Genomic DNA, 21,894 nt, shown 5'->3' with positions numbered 1-21,894 from the left:
TGCCCAGCATTAATATACATGACCCTAAGCATGATGGGATGTTAACTTCAGGAACCACACCTGTGTGGAAGCACCCGATTTCAATATACTTTGTATCCCTCATTTAAGTGTTTCCATTCTTTTGGCAGTTACCTGTATGAAGACACTGGTATGGTGAACCATTAAAAAGTGTGTTAGTATGGGCCTCTGTAGTCAACGTTGAATACACTGGGAGAGCAGGCAGCCATTTTGACGGTCAGTAGCCTGATGCTGACTCATTCTAGAATATGAAAACTTTAGTGACCGCAAGCCTAAAAAATTGGAGGATAACAACTGACTCAAGCTAGAATTCAATGGTTATGCACTCATACATTGACATCCCATGGAATTGTTTTACTTTGTGTGCACTTAGGGCGTTTTCACTCAGTTTGGAGCTATCATTTGACTCAGAGTTATTTGTAACATTGTATTAAATTAACCAGAGTCGCGCATTAATACTGGTGGTTTGACTGCAAGCACTTTGAGATGCACGCAGCATCATTACTTGAGACATTCTGTGAGTAGCAGGGCATTTATGAGTTCACTAAACCAGAGATACGGGTTACTGATGGCCTATTCACGGCGCAGTCAGAGCAGCTGCGCCGTTTCCTTCTGCATGTTGTTGGAAGACCAAAGTGAAAGTAAAATGAAGTTTGGGACACAAAGTGATGCTTCATGATAATCATAAATGGATTTAAATGTGAGCGTGAGCATTTTTGTCCAATAAATAAATGACTTGCATGGACAAGTGGTTTTGTCTAGGGATTTTTGTTTGTTTTGACATTTGGCAATGTGAAACCAACCAGACGAAAATAAAAAAATTAAATAAATACAATGCTACAAATAGTCAAACTGATTCGAACTATAGCTCAAAACCGTGTGTGTGAAAACGCAAGAGTTGTTTGCAAAGTTTGAATTCCTACTTGACAATGCCCACATATCACATTCGCTAGTGGTAGGTAAAGGATGCTTCAAATGAGCTCAGTTGTAGACTGCCCCTAGGACTGTTTCCACTACGGGGGGGGGGTGGAGTAGAGTCTCTCTGCCCCACCGCCAGCGTGTGCGTCCTGTATCTCTGCAGGGGGTTGTGAAGCGGCAAGCGATCAAACGGACAGATGGTGCAGCGCCTGAGCGAACAAGAATCCACCTCAGCATCTTAATAAGGAGTCACTGGGACCAAGCGCAGCAAGCTAGCTAATCCCCTCCACACCCCTCTGTGCTATCTCCTGCTTACCTGGTCAGGCCCTGGTATGGGGCAGAAAGACTGGTGGTTGTGGTGGGGGGGTTGCTTCCTTTGAAATGGAAGCCTGTGTGGGGTGTGAAGGGAACTCAGCCAAAGAGAGGATGGGCAGTGGAAAAAGAAGCTATTCTTAATATCAGGAACGGATGGTTATCTGTGTTGCGGTGTGTGTGAGAGAGCGAGCAAATGAGTGGTGACCTGGAGGCGAGCCACAGTCGTGGGCGCAGGGCTTGGCTGATGTCACTTCCTGCCGCCTGGGGTCTGTGTGTATCCGTCTGGTAGGAGCGCAGCAGGAACAGCACCTAGACCACACACACACACAAACACAAACCATTTGGTTAAGTAATTTTGGTTAATTTTGGTTAATTTGGTTAAGTAATAACCGTGTGTGTAGCTGAACGACTGAGGCGTGAAGTGCCGTGCGTTCGACTAGGCAAACAATCGCTGAGGTTCGGAGACGTTCACAAACAAAGTCTAAGTAGTTTACATTGGTCTGAAAACCGTTGTGTGCAGTTACCATGTGGCTGTTTGGGACCAAGAAAGACACAACGTTTTGTTACGTGCATTACAAAATGGCCTAATGATAATAATACTCAGTTGAGATTAGGGATGCACATTTTGGGGAATATTCAGAGGTGGAAACTTTCCATGGGAATTCACGGGAATTATTATTAATACCATTTAAATGTAGATGTTTCCGGCATTGGATATATTTAACATTTTTACATAGATCTGTAAAATGATGGTCTAGAAACTAAAGCTTTGGTTGTCTCCCTCTCAGGCTTCCATGTCTTCTCCCTGGACCTACTCAATGGACCTACTCAATGTCCACCTCTTGAACATCAGACTGAGGCCTCATCTTCACTGTCACTTTCCAACCTTGTTGAGGATGGCACGTTGTCAGGCTCAAAAAGCCTCACATTTCCCAGATGGCCAGCAATTTTCAACCCTTGTATCGGTCAGCCTGTTGCATGCCTTAGTGTGTGTGTGTTCCCAAACAGGACCAGTTGCGCTTTGAGTGGGCTGATGTTGGTGGGATTTGGAGGATGATTGAGGCAACAGGGGAAAGAGTTTCAGATACACAAAGTCCCTTCCACCAGGTGGCTGATGCAATATTGCAGTTGTGCCAACATATCTTATCTCCAACCCAAAGCCCTTGCTTGGAAGTGTACTTCACCAGACTGCCAAGAACCTTGCCCTCATTCAGGCCAAGGTGGCGAGACACAGTAGTGATGACACCACAGGCCTTGTTGATCTCTGCACCAGACAGGATGCTCTTGCCAGCATACCTGGGGTCCCACATGTACGCTGCGGCGTGTATGGGATTCAGGCAGAAGTCGTCACGCTTTTTGATGTTTTTCAGAACTGCAGTTTCCTCTGCTTGGAGCAACAGTGAAGTGGGCAGGGCAGTACGGACTTCTGACATCTGCAGCAGTCTGAACAACAGCCAGGATGGCATTGTCTCCCTCAATCCATGTAACGGCTACTGCTATAGGTTTCAGGAGTTTCAGGCTTCTTACCACTCTCTCCCAAAATACATCATCCAGGAGGATCCTCTTGATGGGGCTGTCAAATCAAATATTGTATTTAATATTTATTTTACCTTTATTTAACTAGGCAAGCCAGTTAAGGACAAATTCTTATTTTCAATGACGGCCTAGGAACAGTGGGTTAACTGCCTTGTTCAGGGGCAGAAAGACAGATTGTTACCGTGTCAGCTAGGGGATTCGATCCAGCAACCTTTCAGTCACTAGTCCTACGCTCTAACCACTAGGCTACCTGCCGCACCGTATATTGGTCACATACACATGGTTAGCAGATATTAATGCGAGAGTAGCGAAATGCTTGTGCATCTAGTTCCGACAATGCAGTAATATCTAGTTTGATCATCTAAAGTAATCTAACAAACTATAGTTTTGGCAAGTCGGTTAGGACATCTACTATGTGAATAAAAAGTAATTTTCCCAACAATTGTTAACAGACAAATTATTTCACTTATAATTCACTGTATCACAATTCCAGTGGGTCAGAAGTTTACATACACAAAGTTGACTGTGACTTTAAACAGGTTGGAAAATTCCAGAAAATTATGTCATGGCTTTAGAAGCTTCTGACTAATTTACATAATTTGAGTCAATTGGAGATGTACCTGTGAATGTATTTCCTGGCCTACCTTCAAAGTCAGTGCCTCTTTGCTTGACATCATTGGAAAATCAAAAGAAATCAGCTAAGCAATTTCCAAACGCCTCAAGGTACCACGTTCATCTGTACAAACAATAGTATGCAAGTATAAACACCATGGGACCATGCAGCCATCATAACACTCAGGAAGGAGACACGTTCTGCCTCCTAGAGACGAACATACCTTGGTGCGAAAAGTGCGAATCAATTCCAGAAAAACAGCAAAGGACCTTGTGAAGATGCTGGAGGAAACAGGTACAAAAGTATCTATATCCACAGTAAAATGAGTCCTATAAATCGACATAACCTGAGGAAAAAGGGGGAGGCTTGCAAGCCGAAGAACACCATCCCAACCGTGAAGCACGGGGGTGGCCGCATCATGTTGTGGGGGTGCTTTGCTGCAGGAGGGACTGGTGCACTTCACAAAATAGATGGCATCATGAGGACAGAAAATTATGTGGATATATTGAAGGAACATCTCAAGACATTAGTCAGGAAAATGGCTTAATGACAACAAAGTCAAGGTATTGGAGTGGCCATCACAAATCCCTGACCTCAATCATATAGAACATTTGCGGGCAGAACTGAAATAAGTGTGTGCGAGCAAGGCGGCCTACAAACCTGACTCAGTTACACCAGCTCTGTCAGGAGGAATGGGCCAAAATTCACCCAACCTATTGTGGGAAGCTTGTGGAAGGCTACCCGAAACATTTGACCCAAGTTAAACAATTTAAAGGCAATGCTACTAAATACTAATTGAGTGTATGTACACTTCTGACCCACTGGGAATGTGATGAAAGAAATAAAAGCTGAAATAAATCTCTACTATTATTCTGACATTTGACATTCTTAAAATAAAGTGGTGATCCTAACTGACCGAAGACAGGGAATTTCTACTAGGATTAAATGTCAAGAATTGTGAAAAACCGAGTTTAAATGTACTTGGCTAAGGTGTATGCAAACTTACGACTTCAACTGTACCTTTATTAAGTCAATTTATTAAAGTGGCCAGATATTTGAGTATATACAGTGAGGGAAAAAAGTATTTGATCCCCTGCTGATTTTGTACGTTTGCCCACTGACGAAGAAATGTGTCTATAATTTTAATGGTAGGTTTATTTGAACAGTGAGAGACAGAATAACAACAACAAATACAGAAAAACGCATGTCAAAAATGTTATAAATTGATTTGTATTTTAATGAGGGACTCTGACAACATATCCCAGCGATGTTTCCGTGAAACAGAGATTGTTACAATCTCTGATGTCTCTCTGGAAGGCAACTCGTGCCCTAATTTTGTCCACCTTGTTATCTAGAGATTGGACATTGGCGAGTAATATGCTCGGAAGCGGTGGATGGTGTGCTCGCCTTCTGAGTCTGACCAGTAGGCCGCTCCGTTTGTCTCTCCTGCGGCGACCGCGTTGTTTTGGGTCGGCCTATGGGATAAGATCCCATGTCCAGGGTGGAAGTCCGAACAAAGGATCCGCTTTGGGAAAGACGTATTCCTGGTCATAATGTTGTTAAGATGTAATCTCTTTTATATCCAATAGTTCTTCCCGGCTGTATGGAATAAGACTTGAGAATTCCTGGGCTAACAATGTAAGAAATAATAAATAAAATACATAAAAAAAGAAGCTAAAGCGAGGCGACCATCTCTGTCGGCGCCATCTTGTCCATATCGGCAGACTGTGATATGGCCATTTCTTGGAGAGACTCCTTCCCCTCCAGGAGACTGCAAACATGATGACAACACCACCCCAACGAGTGTTACTGGGCAGCATCTTCTCACTTTGCTGCTATAACTTGATGACCCACATACCTAACCATTTCCTTGGCTCTCTTGTAGAGTGTATCCATTGTTTTCAGTGCCATGATTTCCTTGAGGAGCAGATTCAATGCATGAGCAGCATAGCCAATGGGTGTAATGTGATGGTAGGACTTTAGACCAAGCAGCCTTCATGTTTGCAGCATTGTCTGTCACTAGTGTCTTCAGCTCATCTGCAATGTAGAGACCGGTGTGTCTGTTGTCCCTTGTGCCTGTGCTCTTGTAGAATACTGGTTGAGGGGTGGAGATGTAGTTAATTATTCCTTGCCCAAAAACATTCGACCACCCATCAGAGATGTTTGCAATACAGTCTGCTTTCTCTATAATTTGCTTGACCTTCACTTGAACTCTGTTGAACTGCATCCAGCAAATGAGTAGATAAAGCATGTCTGGTTGGAGGCGTGTATGCTGGGCGAAGAACATTCAGAAATCACTTCCAATACACATTGCCTGTGAGCATCAGAGGTGAAAGAGTTGCATACACAACTCGAGCAAGACATTCATCAGGATTTCTCTGACTAAGTTCCTCCATTGAGTAAAAAAAACTCCTGATTCCAGGAGGACCATGAGCTGTTGCTATCGATAAGGTGTCTGATTCATCATTTTCACCTCGAATAGAAGTAGAGGGACTTTTGTCAGAGGTTGCTTGTTGTGAGCGCTGAGGGAACTTTATGCACTTGGTCAGATGATTCTGCATCTTTGTTGCATTCTTCACATATGATTTGGCACAGTATTTGCAAATGTACACAGCTTTTCCTTCTACATTAGCTGCAGTGAAATGTCTCCACACATCAGATAGTGTCCATGGCATTTTCCTGTAAAGATTAGGAATAAAATGAGGAAAAAAAAAACAACACAAATACAATTCCATGTACAAGTCCATGCAGTTTAAACAACTCATTTGTAAGATGGATGTTTTAAAATGAAACATGTTTGGAAACAGGTTAATTAACACTCCTCGGTTAACAGGCTCAAGCAAGCTAAAACCAACATGGTAGCAAAAACTAACTAGCAGAAATTGTTAAGTTAGAAATGATTTAAATACACTTTGCTGTAGGCTACTATTTACTAGTTAAAAAAATAATAATGTCATATAAAATATATATTCACCCCACCCAGTATTGTAATCAAAACTTACCAGAAAGCATGTCGTCCTTGGCTCAGACAGTGTAGTAGTGTTGGCTCAATAGCAGCTCATTAGTGTAATGGAAGAATTGGGGATAGTTCAAGCAAAATATGCCACAAGACGTAGAATTGCCATGTGTATCACACAAAAAAGGTTCAGTCATAAGCTAACTTTTTTAAAATGAATTTAAGCAAAATTCCCCAAATTCCCAGGCTTAACCTCCCATTGAAAATTTCCAGAAAAATTCTGGAAATTTACTGGAAAGTTTCCGACTCTTGCAAACCCTAGTTGATATATTGCCGATGCTACAATGGAGAGACCAAGACCGATATTCTGAGGCTAGGTCAGATGATGTGTAGTCTGTATAGGATGTATTCTGACGCAGTGCCTGTGTACTCGGCATCCTCGGTCCTCTGTGTACTCGGTGTATTCTGGGCCCTAGTAAGTATACTCTTTAGCTGGGCCACAGCCACAGTGGAGGAAGCCATTCATTACACCATGCAGGGAAGGCAACAGGGGAAAACCAGGCAGACCACGTAGCACCAGACCTGGCTCCCAGCCAACGCCCACTGGCCTTCACAAACAGCCCCCACCACACCCCTCTTTTCTCCCTGTCGCCGTCGTTCCCTGCCCCCTCCAAACTCTGAACTGGGAAGTCCCTAGTGGGAGTCTCAGCCGGATTAATCCGGACTCGATCCGAGGAAACAGGAATATTAATAGAACCCAAACCTTCCTACAAAAAGCATGAGACTGAGCAAAAACCAGAGGCGGGACGAGAAGAGAGATGGGATGAGACGGAGCTAAAATAAAGAAGCCCCAGTCAGATGAGATCCATAAAGCAGAAGGGTCATGGTCCGATGTTTTAGCCCAGGAAGAAGAAGGGAGATGGGGGTGAGAGGTCACTGTTGTGTCCCTGCCTGGAGATGGAACCGTGGCGGAGGTGGACCTATCGTTTGACCTGTCGTTTTGATGAGGGACACCACCTCTTTGGGGAAACTTTATGGGAATGGTTTGGCAACGTTTGAGATGAAAACAAAACAAAATCAAACTCTCTTTGTAAGGTTTGTTTTTTGTGAGGCGTTTTACAGTCAGTGTTGAGTGTGTGTGTTGGGTGAGTGTGTCACTTTTAGACCGGTAAAAATAGTGGTGGTGTAGGAGGACTCTTCCGAGCCTGTTATCAGGCTGCAGTCCCTCCCACATCCACAACCAGGGACTGACCACAGGGCACGGCTAGACACACACACACAAAAGTACAGCCTTATGCAAGGACCCACCAGAAAACACAAACCACACACAAAAACTTACTGAATAAGAAGCTTACAAAAAAAAAGCATACCCTCTATTAATTTTGTCACATTTACACACAAGCATCCAAACGACACACAAACAAAACCAATGATAAACATGGCACCACCGACACACACAAACGTTCTGAGACAAACAAGCAAGCCCAGACAAACAAGCCCATCATCAATCGTGACGAGTCGGAGGTCAACTGCACCCCGGGGACGTGTTAGTTATTTCCATTTGTGCAGACGGTGGAGAGACATGAGCAGTGTGTGTGTGTTTTGAAGGGTCCGAGCAGACCTGAGCAGCTGGGGTTGTTGTATTAGAACATTGAGCCAGCGAGAGCATGGAGTGGTGACCTGTGTTCTCGTTCATCAGTCACGTAAGTAGGCTTGGGCGGTATCTAGACTGTCATACCTTTATAACTACTCCACATGACCGAAAGTATGTGGACACCTGCCCGTCGAACATTTCATTCCAAAAATCATGGGCATTAATATGGAGTTGGTCCCCCTTTGCTGCTAGAACAGCCTCCGCTCTTCTGGAAAGGCTTTCCACTAGATGTTGGAACATTGAATGGAATCAAGTCCTCGCAGCAGCCACAAGAGCATTAACGAAGTCAGGCACTGATGTTGGGTGATTAGGCCTGGCTCGCAGTCAGCATTCCAATTCATCCCAAAGGTCCTCGATGGGGTTGAGGTCAGGGTTCTGTGCAGGCCAGGCAAGTTCTTCCACACCGATCTCAACTAAACCATTTCTGTATGGACCTCGCTTTGTGCATGGGGGCATTGTCATGCTGAAAAAGGAAAGGGCCTTCCCTAAACTGTTGCCACAAAGTTGGAAGCACAGAACCATCTAGAATGTCATTGTATGCTGTAGAGTTAAGATTTCCCTTAACTGGAAATAAGGGGCCTAGCCAAAACCATGAAAAAATGCCCCAGACTATTATTCCTCCACCAAACGTTATACTTGGCACTATGCATTGGGACAGGTAGCGTTCTCCTGGCATTCGCAAAACCCAGAATCGTCCGTCGGACTTCCAGATGGTGAAGCGTGATTCATTGTTTCCACTGCTCCAGAGTCCAACTGCAGCGAGCTTTACACCACTCCAGTCAGCTAACCTGGAGTCCAATCAATGAGATGAGATTGGAGATGTTGGTTAGAGCTGCCCTGCCCTATTAAAAACACTCACAAAATGTGAGTTTGCAATTCAAAAGAAGCATTGGCTGATGTGAACTACGCCTCAAACAAAAGAGATCTCAGAAGACCTAAGATTAAGAATTGTTGACTTGCATAAAGCTGGAAAGGGTTACAAAAGTATCTCTAAAGCCTTGATGTTCATCAGTCAACCATAAGACAAAGTGTCTATAAATGAATAAAGTTCAGCACTGTTGCTACTCCCTCTAGGAGTGGCCGTCCTGCAGAGATGACTGCAAGGGGCGGCAGGTAGCCTAGTGGTGGCAGGTAGCCTAGTGGTTAGAGCGCTGGGCCAGTAACGAAAGATCGAATCCCCGAGCTGACAAGGTAAAAAAGCTGTCGTTCTGCCCCTGAACAAGGCAGTTAACCCACAGTTCCTAGGCCGTCATTGTAAATAAGAATTTGTTCTTAACTGACTTGCCAAATTAAAAAGATTAAAATTGTTTTTTAAATATAAAAGAGCACAGCGCAGAATGCTCAATGAGGTTAAGAAGAATCCTATAGCGTCATCTAAAGACTTACAGAAATCTCTTGAACATGCTAGCATCTCCGTTGACGAGTCCACGATACATAAAACACTAAAGAAGAATGGTGTTCATGGGAGGACACCATGGAAGAAGCCACTGCTGTCCAAAAAAAAAAAAACATTGCTGCACGTCTGAAGTTCAGAAAAAGCACCTGGATGTTCCACAAGTGGATAAATATTCTGTGGACAGATGAAACTACAGTTGAGTTGTTTGAAAGAAACATAAAATCGTGTGGAGAAAAAAAGGCAGAGCGACATCAAAACCTCAACCCAACTGTAAAGTACGTTGGTGCATCATGATTTGGGGCTGCCTCAAGGGCCTGGACAGCTTGCTATCGTCGACAGGAGAATGTATTCCCAAGTTCATCAGAATAATGTAAGGCTATCAAATCAAATGTTATTAGTCACATGCGCCGAAAACAACAACCTTACAAGGAAATGCTTACTTACGAGCCCCTAACTGACAGCGCAGTTTCAAAAAAGATGGATAAGAATAGGAGATAAAAGTAACAAATAAGGAGCAGTAAAAAATAATATATACAGGGGGGTGCCGGTACAGAGTCAATGTGCAGGGACACCGGTTAGTTGAAGTAGTATGTACATGTAGGTAGAGTTAATTAAAGTGACAATGCATAGATGACAACAGAGAGTGGCAGTGGTGTGGAGAGGGGGGGGGCAATGTGAATAGTCTGGGTAGCCATTTGACTAGTTGTTCAGGAGTCTTATGGCTTGGGGGTAGAAGCTGTTTAGAAGACTCTTGGCTCTAGACTTGGCGCGCCGGTACGGCTTGCCGTGTGGTTGCGGAGAGAACAGTGTATGACATGGGTGGCTGGAGTTTGACACATTTTCAGGGCCTTCCTCTGACACCGCCTGGAATAGAGGTCCTGGATGGCAGGAAGCTTGGCCCCAGTGATGTACTGGGCCATTCGCACTACCCTCTGTAGCGCCTTGCGGTCGGAGGCTGAGCAGTTGCCATACCAGGCAGTGATGCAACCGATGGTGCAGCTGTAGAACCTTTTGAGGATCTGAGGACCCATGCCAAATCTTTTCAGTCTCCTGAGGGGGAATAGGTTTTGACGTGCCCCCTTCACGACTGTCTTGGTGTGCTTGGACCATGTTAGTTTGTTGGTATGTGGACACCAAGGAACTTGCAGTTCTCAACCTGCTCCACTACAGTTCCTTCAATGAGAATGGGGGTGTGCTCAGTCCTCCTTCTACTGTAGTCCACAGTCATCTCCTTTGTCTTGATCACATTGACAAAGGCCAGGTCTCTGACCCCCTCCCTATAGGATGTCTCGTTATCGGTGATCAGGCCTACCATTGTTGTCATCGGCAAACTTAATGATGGTGTTGAAGTCGTGCCTGGCCGTGCAGTCATGAGTGTACAGGGAGTACAGGAGTGGCCCAGTCAGAGTCCTGACCTCAACCTGATTGAGATGCTGTGGCATGATCTCAAGAGAGAGGTTCACACCAGACATTCCAAGAATATTGCTGAACTGAAACAGTTTTATAAAGAGGAATGGTCCAAAATACCTCCTGACCGTTGTGCAGGTCTGATCCGCAACTACAGAAAATGTTTAGTTGAGGTCATTGATGCCAAAGGAGGGTCAACCAGTTATTAAATCCAAGGGTTCACATACTTTTTTCACCCTGCACTGTGAATGTTTACACGGTGTGTTCAATAAAGACATGAAAACGTGTAGTTTGTGTGTTATTAGTTGAAGCAGACCGTGTTTGTCTATTGTTGCGACTTCATGCCAAAATCCAGGTCATTACAAAGGGTTCACATACTTTTTCTTGCCACTGTAGTAAATTAGCAAACCAAATGTACAACTGCAGAGCATTGAGCACATTTTAGACAGCTAACTGAATAGCTATAAGATATCCAGCTGGCAAACATTTAGTTGTGAATTCCATACCTGGAGAGGGCTGCAAAACATTGAGTGACTCACAAGGCTCCAGTCTATCGTCGTTGTGTGCTTGTAAACAAACACCACATGACTGGATACTACCGGTAAGCTTCATAACGAAACATTTCGACAGCTGAAACATATTGCACAAGTTAACCGCAGGTATTTACTTAAAAAGTAGCTACAAATATTCAAATGTATGAACAGTTTCAAAGGTATTGAAAAACCATCCAGTGACTATTTCCAAATACCCCAGCATAAGTGGTATACCGCCCAAGCCTACATACATGTACGACTCACTACCCACACTACAGACCCTGTCCAGCGACAGTACAGCCTGGTCCCAGATCTGTTTGTGCTGAACTAGTACTACTCCCTACAGACCCTTTCTAGCTATAGCCTGGTCGCAGATCTGTTTGTGCTGTCTTGCCAACTTGCCATGGTCAACCATAGGACTTGGTAAGACAGCACAAACAGGCCTGGGTACAGATTTCCGTCTCCTACAGAATAGTGCTGAGGCTACAAAAACCTTTAAAAAAAATACAAAATAAAAATCCATGAGAGAGTCTAGAGTTCAACTCCGGATTTGTGATGTGAAAATACACAAAAGGATTCATTCCCCACCGCACAACCTCAAAACACTACTGACCGCGCCAGACGTACTGGGTAGACAGGCCTACATGGCGTCGCTGGAGCGTGCAGGAAGGGACGTCGTGTTCTGTTAGTGCTGGTCCACCTGTTTCCTCGCTAGGCAGGTCCAGGGGAGCCCGGGTTGCGTCAACAGAAACTTACTGGGTAGACCGGAGCGCTGCTGGCGAACACGGTGTTCTGTGGTGCTTTAATCAAATACCCATCTCTCCAATAAACTCTAACCTGCCTGCTGATGCACGATTGTCTGGGGACCGTCTTCTGAGGACACTGCAGGTCACACAGCTAGGGGTGTGGGAGAGAAAGCCGGCAAGAGTGGGTCAATGTACTAGTAGTGGGTATCGATGGGTCTCGGCAGGTATGCTGTGTGCTTGTGCACTGTCGATGGAGGTGAGAAGGGGCATTCTGGATAGCAACATGTTAAATCTTCAAAAATGAAAGCCAGGAAGGTTTTTCCAATAGGGAAGAAGAGACTCCCACATCTGCTACACACACCAACTGACTCCCTGACAGTGGCCAGAACACATTAACATACATTAGCCATACCCTGCAGCTGAACGCACTGTCCTCGTCATTTCAGCAAAAACAGGCCGGCAGTATCTCCGCTATCTAGTGGGCCCTGGGTGATGCTCCGGTCTACACGTACGCTTCGTCTATCTCTACCTCTCTCCTCCACAGTGTTTACGCCTGCATACAACCCCGGCCCTCCCCCCCAGCCAAACACGACCCAGCATATCCAAACACTCCAGTTTATCTGGGGCGCATCACGGGAAAGACACCCCTGCGCATTCAGATATACCAAGCGGGACCTGACACGCTGCGTTCCTGCCCAGTCTATATCTGTGGTGAATCGTCTGAAGTGAAGTGCCTGGCTGCAAAGAGGCAAGAGCAGGCACGCAAACAGATAGATGTGGGTATGTAGCCCATCGCCTCTCTCTCCTCCCTGGCCACAGAGGGCTCCCCCTGTCATTCTCCACAGAGAGAGACACACACACACAGAAACAGAGAGAGAGACAGAGAGAGAGAGAGACAGAGAGAGAGGGCTCCCCCTGTCATCTTCCACAGAGAGAGAGAGACACACACAGAGAGAGAGAGAGACAGAGAGAAAGAGATCTGTGGAAGCTCCACATATGACCACCATGACATGAAAGAAAACAAACCCTGCTCCTCCAAAGCCTCACATAAGCCTCTGGGAGTGCACATCCCCTGCCATCCCTCACTTTCCATCGCTCTCTTTCTGGCTCCCTCGCTCCCTCTCTCTCTCTCTCTCTCTCTCCCGCTCACCCCCCCTAACAGTTTCCATCGCTCTCTTCCCATTCCTCTCCCTCTATCCCATAGACCTCCATGAAACCCAGCCAGTATTGAATACAAGAAACCACTATCAAATCGTAACTGTCAGATCACGGAAAGAAAATACTAAACAAAGCTGTTCATTCCTCCCCCTGACTCTGCACCACCCCTGATTTGGGCCACACTGTCCCCCCATGTCCCATTAAGAGTGAGCCCAGCGCCAATGACTCATCAGTCTGTGTTGATATTACTGTGTGAGTGTTTGGTTGTGTTGTCAGAATGTGTTGATAGTACTAAATATGTATTTACCCTGGACTGTCACAGTGTGATAATGGGGCTGATGGGATGTGCACTGTGTTGACAGGATGTGTTGAGCGCTGTGGGTGTGGGTGTCTTTTTTCAGTGTGTCGCCAGTATCAGAGAGCGGAATTGGTTCTAGACCTGGAGCAGGATTCCGTGGATGTGGTTCTGCTGGGTTCTAGGCCCGGCTTCCAGAGGCAGGTCCTCCAGTAGAGTCTGGATGGTGGAGGGGACCTGGGTTACCATGACGAACGGGACCAGGGCCCGGGCGGCCATCTCACGGGTCCGGTAGACCGCAGAACGACCACACCTGGAACAAACAGGGCAGGTTAGAGGAGGAGGATTCTATAAAAAGCCATACTAACTGCCCACACACACCCCTGTGTTTGGGTGAACAGTATACTGTATGAGAATAACTCCAAACCAATGAGTGGATTGATGTCGGAGACTGAATAATAATCCGTTATCTAGCTCTCAGGGAAGCAGGACGATCCCCTTTCACACACACAGTCCTCTACTGTACATGAGAGGTGTCAGGGAATGTGGTCCCTGTTCAGTCACCCTTAACACCTGCTAAAATTAGCCTTGTTTACTAGTGACGGTCCGCCCGTCCCTCTCCAATGTCAAAGCTTGCATGGAGGCGGCATGGGCGGGACATGGGTGAGACGTGTGAGGGAGGTGGGTATGAGGGCCTTTCGGTTGACTTTTGAGGACCGATTGACAGACTGATTGACTTACATTAACAGACAGACATGGCCCCTCCATGTATTGTCTGAATGGTGAGAAGCAAGTCTCACTGGGGCTTTTTCAGCATCTTGTTCCCCAGCCAACACGGGGGTTAAGAGGTGAGGGGTAGGAAAGACAGGAGAGTTACGGGGTAGGAGAGTTAGGGTTAAGGGAATTTAAGGGTGAGGTGACTGGGAGCTGCTGCGACGTTGGCTGTTTGTAGCCGGGGCCTGCTGCGTCACACTGTGTGTGTGTTTACGGGGCCGCAGAGGAGCCGAGTGCTTTACGAGCGGCTCAAGCCAAACAAACAGCCTTTCGCCATGCCACTCTGGAAACTCCAGAGGAGCGTCCATCCATCACCGCGGCGGCTTATGGAACGAAATGTCTCAATTAAGACGTTCTGCTGCTCTGAGAGTTAGCTTGGCCTGGAAGATACATTTCCAAACGCCACAACTGTCCCTCCCCCTTCTCTACCCATACACTAGAATCACACACACATACACTGTCAACAAATGGCCCTCCACCTGCTGTGTCATAACTCGCAGACCGAAACAAGAGGCCCTGTGTCAAACAGATACAACAGTTATAATTCCTCTGCTCTGAACTGTCTCTCTCTCACACACACACACACACACCCCCTAATGAACAACCCCTCTGCCTGCCCCCTGCCTCATCAACCCCCACAGCCCCATTTGGGCCCCATATGTTAACGATCAGTGCTAATTTGTCCCATTAAAACTCTTTGTAGAGGAAATGACCGTTTGGAGGGGTGTAATTTTAGAAACAGGGCCGTCCGAAGTCGTCTCCAGGGGGTCAGGACACAGACTGGGGACGGGATCTGCTCTAAACACCAGCCCAGAGGAGGGGAGGGCCAGTGGAGGCATCTGGGGCTCATTTGGGTCCTGGCAGTCCAGTTTCCTCCCTAGCGACTGTCTCTGTTAACACTAAACTAGCTCCACTCTGAGCCTTAATGGAGCCCGTTAGGGAGGAATGGATACTGACTGTTACAGTGAAATGAGATCGGCAGAGGAGACGAGACCACAGCGAGAAAGAGAGAGGGAGGAAAAGAGGGAGGGAGGAAGGACATGCAGAGTCAGAGACGCTTGGTCTGGATAGTGGAAAAACGATAAACGGTATCAGGTTAGTCAGAAGCAGTGCCAGTCAGCCAGGGGCACAAAGAGAGGGAGAGAGAACGAAAACAGTCTGTTCATCTTCCACAGATGGAGGGAGTCACGGGTAGGGAGGGACGGGGGAAATATTGCGACCCAATCACCCTTACTGACGAGGGCAGGGCTGAGCCGATAGAGGAACGCAAGAGATGGTGAGATCGGTCAGAGAGGCAAATCAGAGGAAGGGAGCTGGGGATGAGACGGATGGCGGGAGATCGGGATGTAAAGGTGGATTAAGACTGCTGGGATAAGAGTGGAGATAAGTCCAGGAGGTAGGGGAGGAGGTGGCAGATCGTTATCACCCTCCCAGACACATCCACACGCGCCTGGGGGAGAGAGAGAGAGAGAGAGAGACACAAGGCCTGAACCAGAGCAGCCAGGGCCCTGCTATATTTAACATCCTCAACATGTGGGTTTCATTTGAGGGGGATGTGCACTGCATACCTCCACTGACAAGAACCAGCCAGCCAGCACTCTGGCCTTGGAGCGGTTAACCCCCACTGTACCAAACCAGCAATCCTCTATCCATCAGGCAACATAGGGAGTTGAGCCAGAGAGGTGACTGAGCACAAAGCATACATTACGTCGGGGGGGGGGGGGAATAAATAGGGGTTTAAATCTTTCAGGACAAACACCATAAAACATACTAGAACGCAAGAAAGTGAGACCCTACTCACAGAGTAAAGCAGCTTGGTCAGTGTCCTGTTGCATAACATCTTAGAGGGTATCATTATGTCTTCAGACAGCTTTTTCTCATTCAGTGGTTATTACAGTGGAACTGTGTGCACTTGGAGTGTGTGTGTGTGTGTGTGTGCGTGCGTCAGCTCCTCCGCTGAACGTTATCTGGCCGGTCACAGAGCATTCCAACCTCAAGGCCCTGTCCTCCCTGACCCTGTCCTCCCTCTGTCCCAGGCACCGAACACACACAGCCCTCCTCTCCTCGTCCTCCCTGCCTACTTATGGTCTACGGCAGTGTTTCCCAGCTCCAGTCCTGGAGTAGCCCCAACAGCACACATTTCTGTTGGAGCCTGGGACAAACATACCTCATTCAACTCATTTAGGGCTGAAGGAGAAGTTGAAGAGTACTTTTGGGGTTACACTGGTCTAAGGGAGTACCTCTTCAAAAGAGCATCTTAAATAAGACATCTGTCCCCCAGCCCGTATAAACATTGACTTGCACTTGTATTTTCATACTAGTACAGATTTTGCTGAGTACTACTTTATTGGCGGAAAAATACTTCATACGACTGTGATATGGATGGGCGTGGCCTCCGGCTACTGGGCGGTTTGCAGGTGCTGCGGGGGAACATGTTCCAATAATATTTTTACGCCTTTTCTTCCAGCTCCAAGAAATTAGAAGAATGTGCGAGCCGATCCGCAGTTTCCCATGAGTCTGCCCGGACCCCCCCCCCACACACACACGACACGGTCAGAGCAGCAGAGATAAGGGAGTGGGAATCTGGGAACGCCGTGAGATGTGGCGAGTACACGAGTACCCTCACACATGCATCCTTTGGCACGCGCACACACACACACTCACACACACACTCACAGACACGCACGCAGCCTCCACACCCGGCTAAACACCGTCATAAACACTTTATAGACCAGAAATTAGGTCTATTCTTGGCACCGTTAGGGTTGGGGACAGCTATGGTTGGTTAGATGTAGATAAGACATTGTTCCGGTGTGGTACAGTCTACTCACATATGCCAAAACATACTGGGTGACCTACCTTATTGTGTACAGTATCAACGAAACACAGTGGCCCATGTGTGATCCAAAAGAGTATGACTTTAGCTAATCACAGTGGGAGGAGGACAGTGAATGACAGTACCTCATGTGAGTTCTAACATCCAATAGCTGTGTGCGTGTCCTTACCTGATGATGAAAGGCATGAAGGGGGCTAGGCCCAGGGGGGAAGAAGACCCGTCCATGGGTGAGGGGAAGAGACGCCCCAACACCAGCAGCAACAGGAACAGGCTGGGGTGCAGAATCACCTGACCCCTGTCACTGGAACAGACGAACAGAGAGTTTCAGTTATTATCCGCCATCTGTAATACTTGGGGTACACGGATTTACCAGCATTTGGTCTCTCGTGACTGAAACATAAAAATGTTATGTCTTATCGGGCTGTTATCATCACAAAAATGATTCCGGTGTGCTGGTTTTGAGATGTCACAGAGGTGCCCCCACAGTTGGAATGTTGGAAGGGCTTTTTTTTGTCGTCACTCGCATTAGTCCCAAAGTAACGTCCTCCTGTCCCAGAAGCAAATCCAGTATCCAGACGAGAGGTTAGGTTTTGGCTTGCCAAGATTAAACATTCGACTTCACCGTCATGCAAGAAAATGGACAGGGTGGGGTCATTTAAAAAAAAGAGAGAGCAAGGAAAAACAAGAAAAGGATCCCCTAGAATAAGGGGGGGCAGAAAGTGGGAGCCGGTGAGCTTCATTTACTTATCAATGACCCGTCTGGACAGGCTCATTGTGCAAGCATGCTATTGTGTTCAGACAACCTTTACACACCTCTATTGTAGTTTCTTCCCATTTCAATCCATCTCTCCTACTAGCCCCTGTATCTCTTCCACTCTAATCCTACATCTCCCTCACCCCCCACGCTCTCCCGACTCAGAATAAAAACCGTCCCTGTGAGGCAGTGGTAACTATTTCATGGTTGGCAATGTCAATCTGAAACACCTAGAGAGAGAGAGAGAGAAAAGTGGATGAAAGAAAGCAAAGGCCATAGAAGGTCCCAAACCAGAACCCCTTCCACCCCACTCTGCCAGCTGGGCCTTATGCTTTTCATTATTCCATTCAACAATACAACCCCCCCCCCCCCCACCGGCTCCTCTGGGATGGCCTGGCCAAGCATTAGGAAACGTTACAGTCCGCTAATTACGGCCCTGCGTAATGTGTTTAGCATCCGATTTCAGTCAGGCACGGCCACGAGTGATGTCATGTAGCACCAGAGAGGAATTGTTAACATATGAAGCTCTGCTGGAGACGGACGGAGAAAGAGAGAGACCTGCTGCCACAAGAAAAGGGCAACCAGTGAAGAACAAACACCATTGTAAATACAACCCATATTTCATGTTGATTTATGTTCCCTTTTGTACTTTAACTACTTGCACATCGTTGCAACACTGTAGAAAGACATATGACATTTGAAATGACTATTCCTTTGGAACTTTTGTGAGTGTAATGTTTACACTTCATTTTACTTTTGTTTATCTATTTTCACTTGCTTTGGCAATGCAAACAAATGCTTCCCAATAATGCCATTTGAATTGAATATAGAGAAAGAGTGGTTTAGTAATTGTTTTTACATTTCGGTACTAATTTGTCTCACAGAGCAAGCCTGTCAACCCGCGCTGCCGACACCCTTACTGTGGCCCGCACCGTACCGGCTCCACTTACTCATTGGTAGCCTCCACTGGGATTCTAGGCTGCATCAGGTTAGTTCCCTACTCATGCCGGACAAAGTTAACACACTTGAATAACTTGACACGGCACATCGCTAGGAAATGTTGAAAACGTTAATTACTGTTCTCAAAACATACATGGCCATGGAGGCTAGAGAACTTTACAACACAAGAAGATACTGGTGGCTTCAGGCTTTGCAGGCTAACTTCCCTTGCTAGCTGACAGAGAGAACTTTACAACACAAGAAGATACTGGTGGCTTCAGGCTTTGCAGGCTAACTTCCCTTGCTAGCTGACAGAGAGAACTTTACAACACAAGAAGATACTGGTGGCTTCAGGCTTTGCAGGCTAACTTCCCTTGCTAGCTGACAGAGAGAACTTTACAACACAAGAAGATACTGGTGGCTTCAGGCTTTGCAGGCAAACTTCCCTTGCTAGCTGACAGAGAGAACTTTACAACACAAGAAGATACTGGTGGCTTCAGGCTTTGCAGGCTAACTTCCCTTGCTAGCTGACAGAGAGAACTTTACAACACAAGAAGATACTGGTGGCTTCAGGCTTTGCAGGCTAACTTCCCTTGCTAGCTGACAGAGAGAACTTTACAACACAAGAAGATACTGGTGGCTTCAGGCTTTGCAGGCTAACTTCCCTTGCTAGCTGACAGATAAAGCCAATTCACCACCCTTGTACTTTCAAACCATAACGCAAAACATGCCGATTGCCACCAAAAACGTTATTAATCCACTTACTCGGTCTCTCTCACGTCTCTCCCAAAGATGATCTATTGTCTTAGCCAACTGACTGCGCTCCGACATCATTACTTGTTACGAGACAGAGCTTTTATTTATTTTTTTAAGTCCCAAATGGAAGGGAAACAGATTGTTTTTGGCTGATTTTCATGAGGCTACAGATGACAAACAAAGTCAATTTATCAACAGAGATTTACCATTACAATACATGATTACCATTTTTGTTTTGTAGTTAGATTGGTAAAAACCACATTGACTGTATGAATGTATAATTGATTCATTAATGCATATACAGTTGTCTGAAAAATGTTGACATGAGACAATTCAAATGTAGTTGAACTAAAACGCCCAACGATTGAACAGAGCAGCAGCCGAGTTTGTCTGGATCAAGTGCCATTCTGTGACTTTGGCTAAAATGGCCTCTTTTTTTTATGCCGTCGTATCTTTTTGCTATCGTTTCAGCATCGTCGTGGCATCGAGTATTATGATACTAAACCTGGCATCGAGTATTATGATACTAAACCTGGCATCGAAGTCAAAATTCTGGTGTCATGACAACACTACAAGAGATGGAGGGATTGAGATGGACAGAGAGAGAGGGGGAGTGATGGACATGAAAGGTAAGGGGAGGGGGGGGGATAAAGAAAAAAAGGTTAACAGGAAATGAGAGGAAAGAGAAAGTGAGGGTAGAGGGGGGTAAAATAGTTCACGAGCCTCGCAAATTACCCTGATGTCAGAGTAGGACTGACAAGCGGGCAGGTTAACAGAAGAGAAGAGATGGGTCTGGATGGAGTTGGGCCTGGGAAGTTCTGGTTTGTCACGCCTCTTACTGTGAAGCACTGCACCGCGCCCTGTACGGGCTCCACAGAGCAGACGACCCAGCTCTGCTCCATCACCGACTGACTGTATTATATGACCTAAACAGACGGTACACATCTGAGAGAAGTTTACAGTCCCGGTCTTTCTATTTGGAGGTTGAGGGGGCCGAGGGTTTAGTTTCGTGGGAAACTTAATGACTTCTACGAGAGGCAATGGAGGGACTGGGAGTGAAAGGTGAGAGTGATAGAACAAGAGAGAGAACAATATAGAGGGAGGGAGGAAGAGAGTCTGAAAACGCATCCAATTAATTTGATCCATATTAAGATAACATTGACTGGAGAGCCTGTTCACAGTCCAAAAGCTTTTAGGGGGAAGCTAACTGGTAGAGATAAGAAGGCCAAGACTCTTCCAGAGAGTGGAGGAGTCTGCCCATTCCTCCTCCGAATCGCTCCATCTCTCCCAGGAAACTGTCCATCAGCCCGGCCAATAGCCTTAACGAGCTTCACGGGCCTAATGAAGCAAGGGTTTCATTTAGGGTCCCACAGAAACCAGAGGAGGGTGAGAAGAGGAGGAGAAGACAAGGCTGCTGGGCTGTCAGCTTTAATTTGAGGGTATTTTCATCCATATCGGGTGAACTGCTTAGAATTTGCAGCACACTACACAATACACCCAAAGTTAATTTACGTGTATAAAAGTAAGTAAAAAGTAGAGTATTTGGTCCCATATTCCTAACACGCAATGACTACATCAAGCTTGTGACTCTACACATTTGTTGGATGCCTTTTCTATTTGTTTTGGTTGTGTTTCAGATTATTTACTGTCTATCAGAAATAAATGGTAAATAATATGGGTCTCACAGTATACTGTGCTGGCTTGTATATTGGATTTTATTTTCCATCAAATTCAAGTAACTTTCTGGTGGATGTGGAACCAGGCCAGCACAGCTCAGCTTGTCCTCTCGGCATTGCTCTGTAGTGTGAATCAGACATGAACGTCCCTCTCGGCGTAGCTTGAACCTTAACTCTCACCTGTCCACCGACGCTGCAGCCTCCTCCAGCTGGCTCAGGAGGAAGGGATAGAGCGCCGGGAAACGAGTGAAGAACTCCCGGCCCGTCATCCTAGGGAGAAGGAAAGAGGGATGAGGAGGAGAGAAGTTGTACAGGAGTATTTCAACTGATGTATCTGTGTACAGTAAAACATCTTCAGCCACATACTAGATACATCTGTCTTATTTGAACAGTTGTGTAACATCAGCAGTGGGTGCACCCTACCCAGCTCTGTAAACCATTTGATAATTACATAAGTTCCCTGTGCAGAGAAAAGCAAAGGAGAGAGAGAGAGAGAGAGAGAGAGAGAAACACACTTGTATAGAGAAAGAAAACAACCTCTCCAGCGCTGTCTGGCTTCTAAACCACTTCCTTCCATTTCAAAGCATTACAAGCCAATAAAAAGCTAATTAGGA

General features: G+C 46.2%; 1 protein-coding gene across 3 annotated transcripts in view; it reads right to left on the bottom strand.

Moving 5' to 3' along the window:
- LOC110527084 (THADA armadillo repeat containing) overlaps window positions 1-21,894 on the bottom strand; it is a 104,435-nt gene that overhangs the window by 52,599 nt on the left and 29,942 nt on the right. For all 3 annotated transcript variants that reach the window (XR_016496608.1, XM_036982928.2, XM_090237492.1), the window contains 4 exons: window positions 21,461-21,550; window positions 17,325-17,456; window positions 13,690-13,858; window positions 1,457-1,560 (listed from right to left, as the gene is read on the bottom strand). Coding sequence is in view for 2 of the 3 variants with exons in the window: in XM_036982928.2 (XP_036838823.2) it covers window positions 1,457-1,560; window positions 13,690-13,858; window positions 17,325-17,456; window positions 21,461-21,550 (495 nt within the window). In the remaining variant the exon portion in view is untranslated. The remainder of the gene's footprint in view (window positions 1-1,456; window positions 1,561-13,689; window positions 13,859-17,324; window positions 17,457-21,460; window positions 21,551-21,894) is intronic.

The sequence above is a fragment of the Oncorhynchus mykiss genome, chromosome 1 (assembly GCF_057628025.1).
Source record: "Oncorhynchus mykiss isolate SJ-2025 chromosome 1, ASM5762802v1, whole genome shotgun sequence".
NCBI lineage: Eukaryota > Metazoa > Chordata > Actinopteri > Salmoniformes > Salmonidae > Oncorhynchus > Oncorhynchus mykiss.
This window is presented reverse-complemented; position numbering and strand designations above follow the sequence as displayed.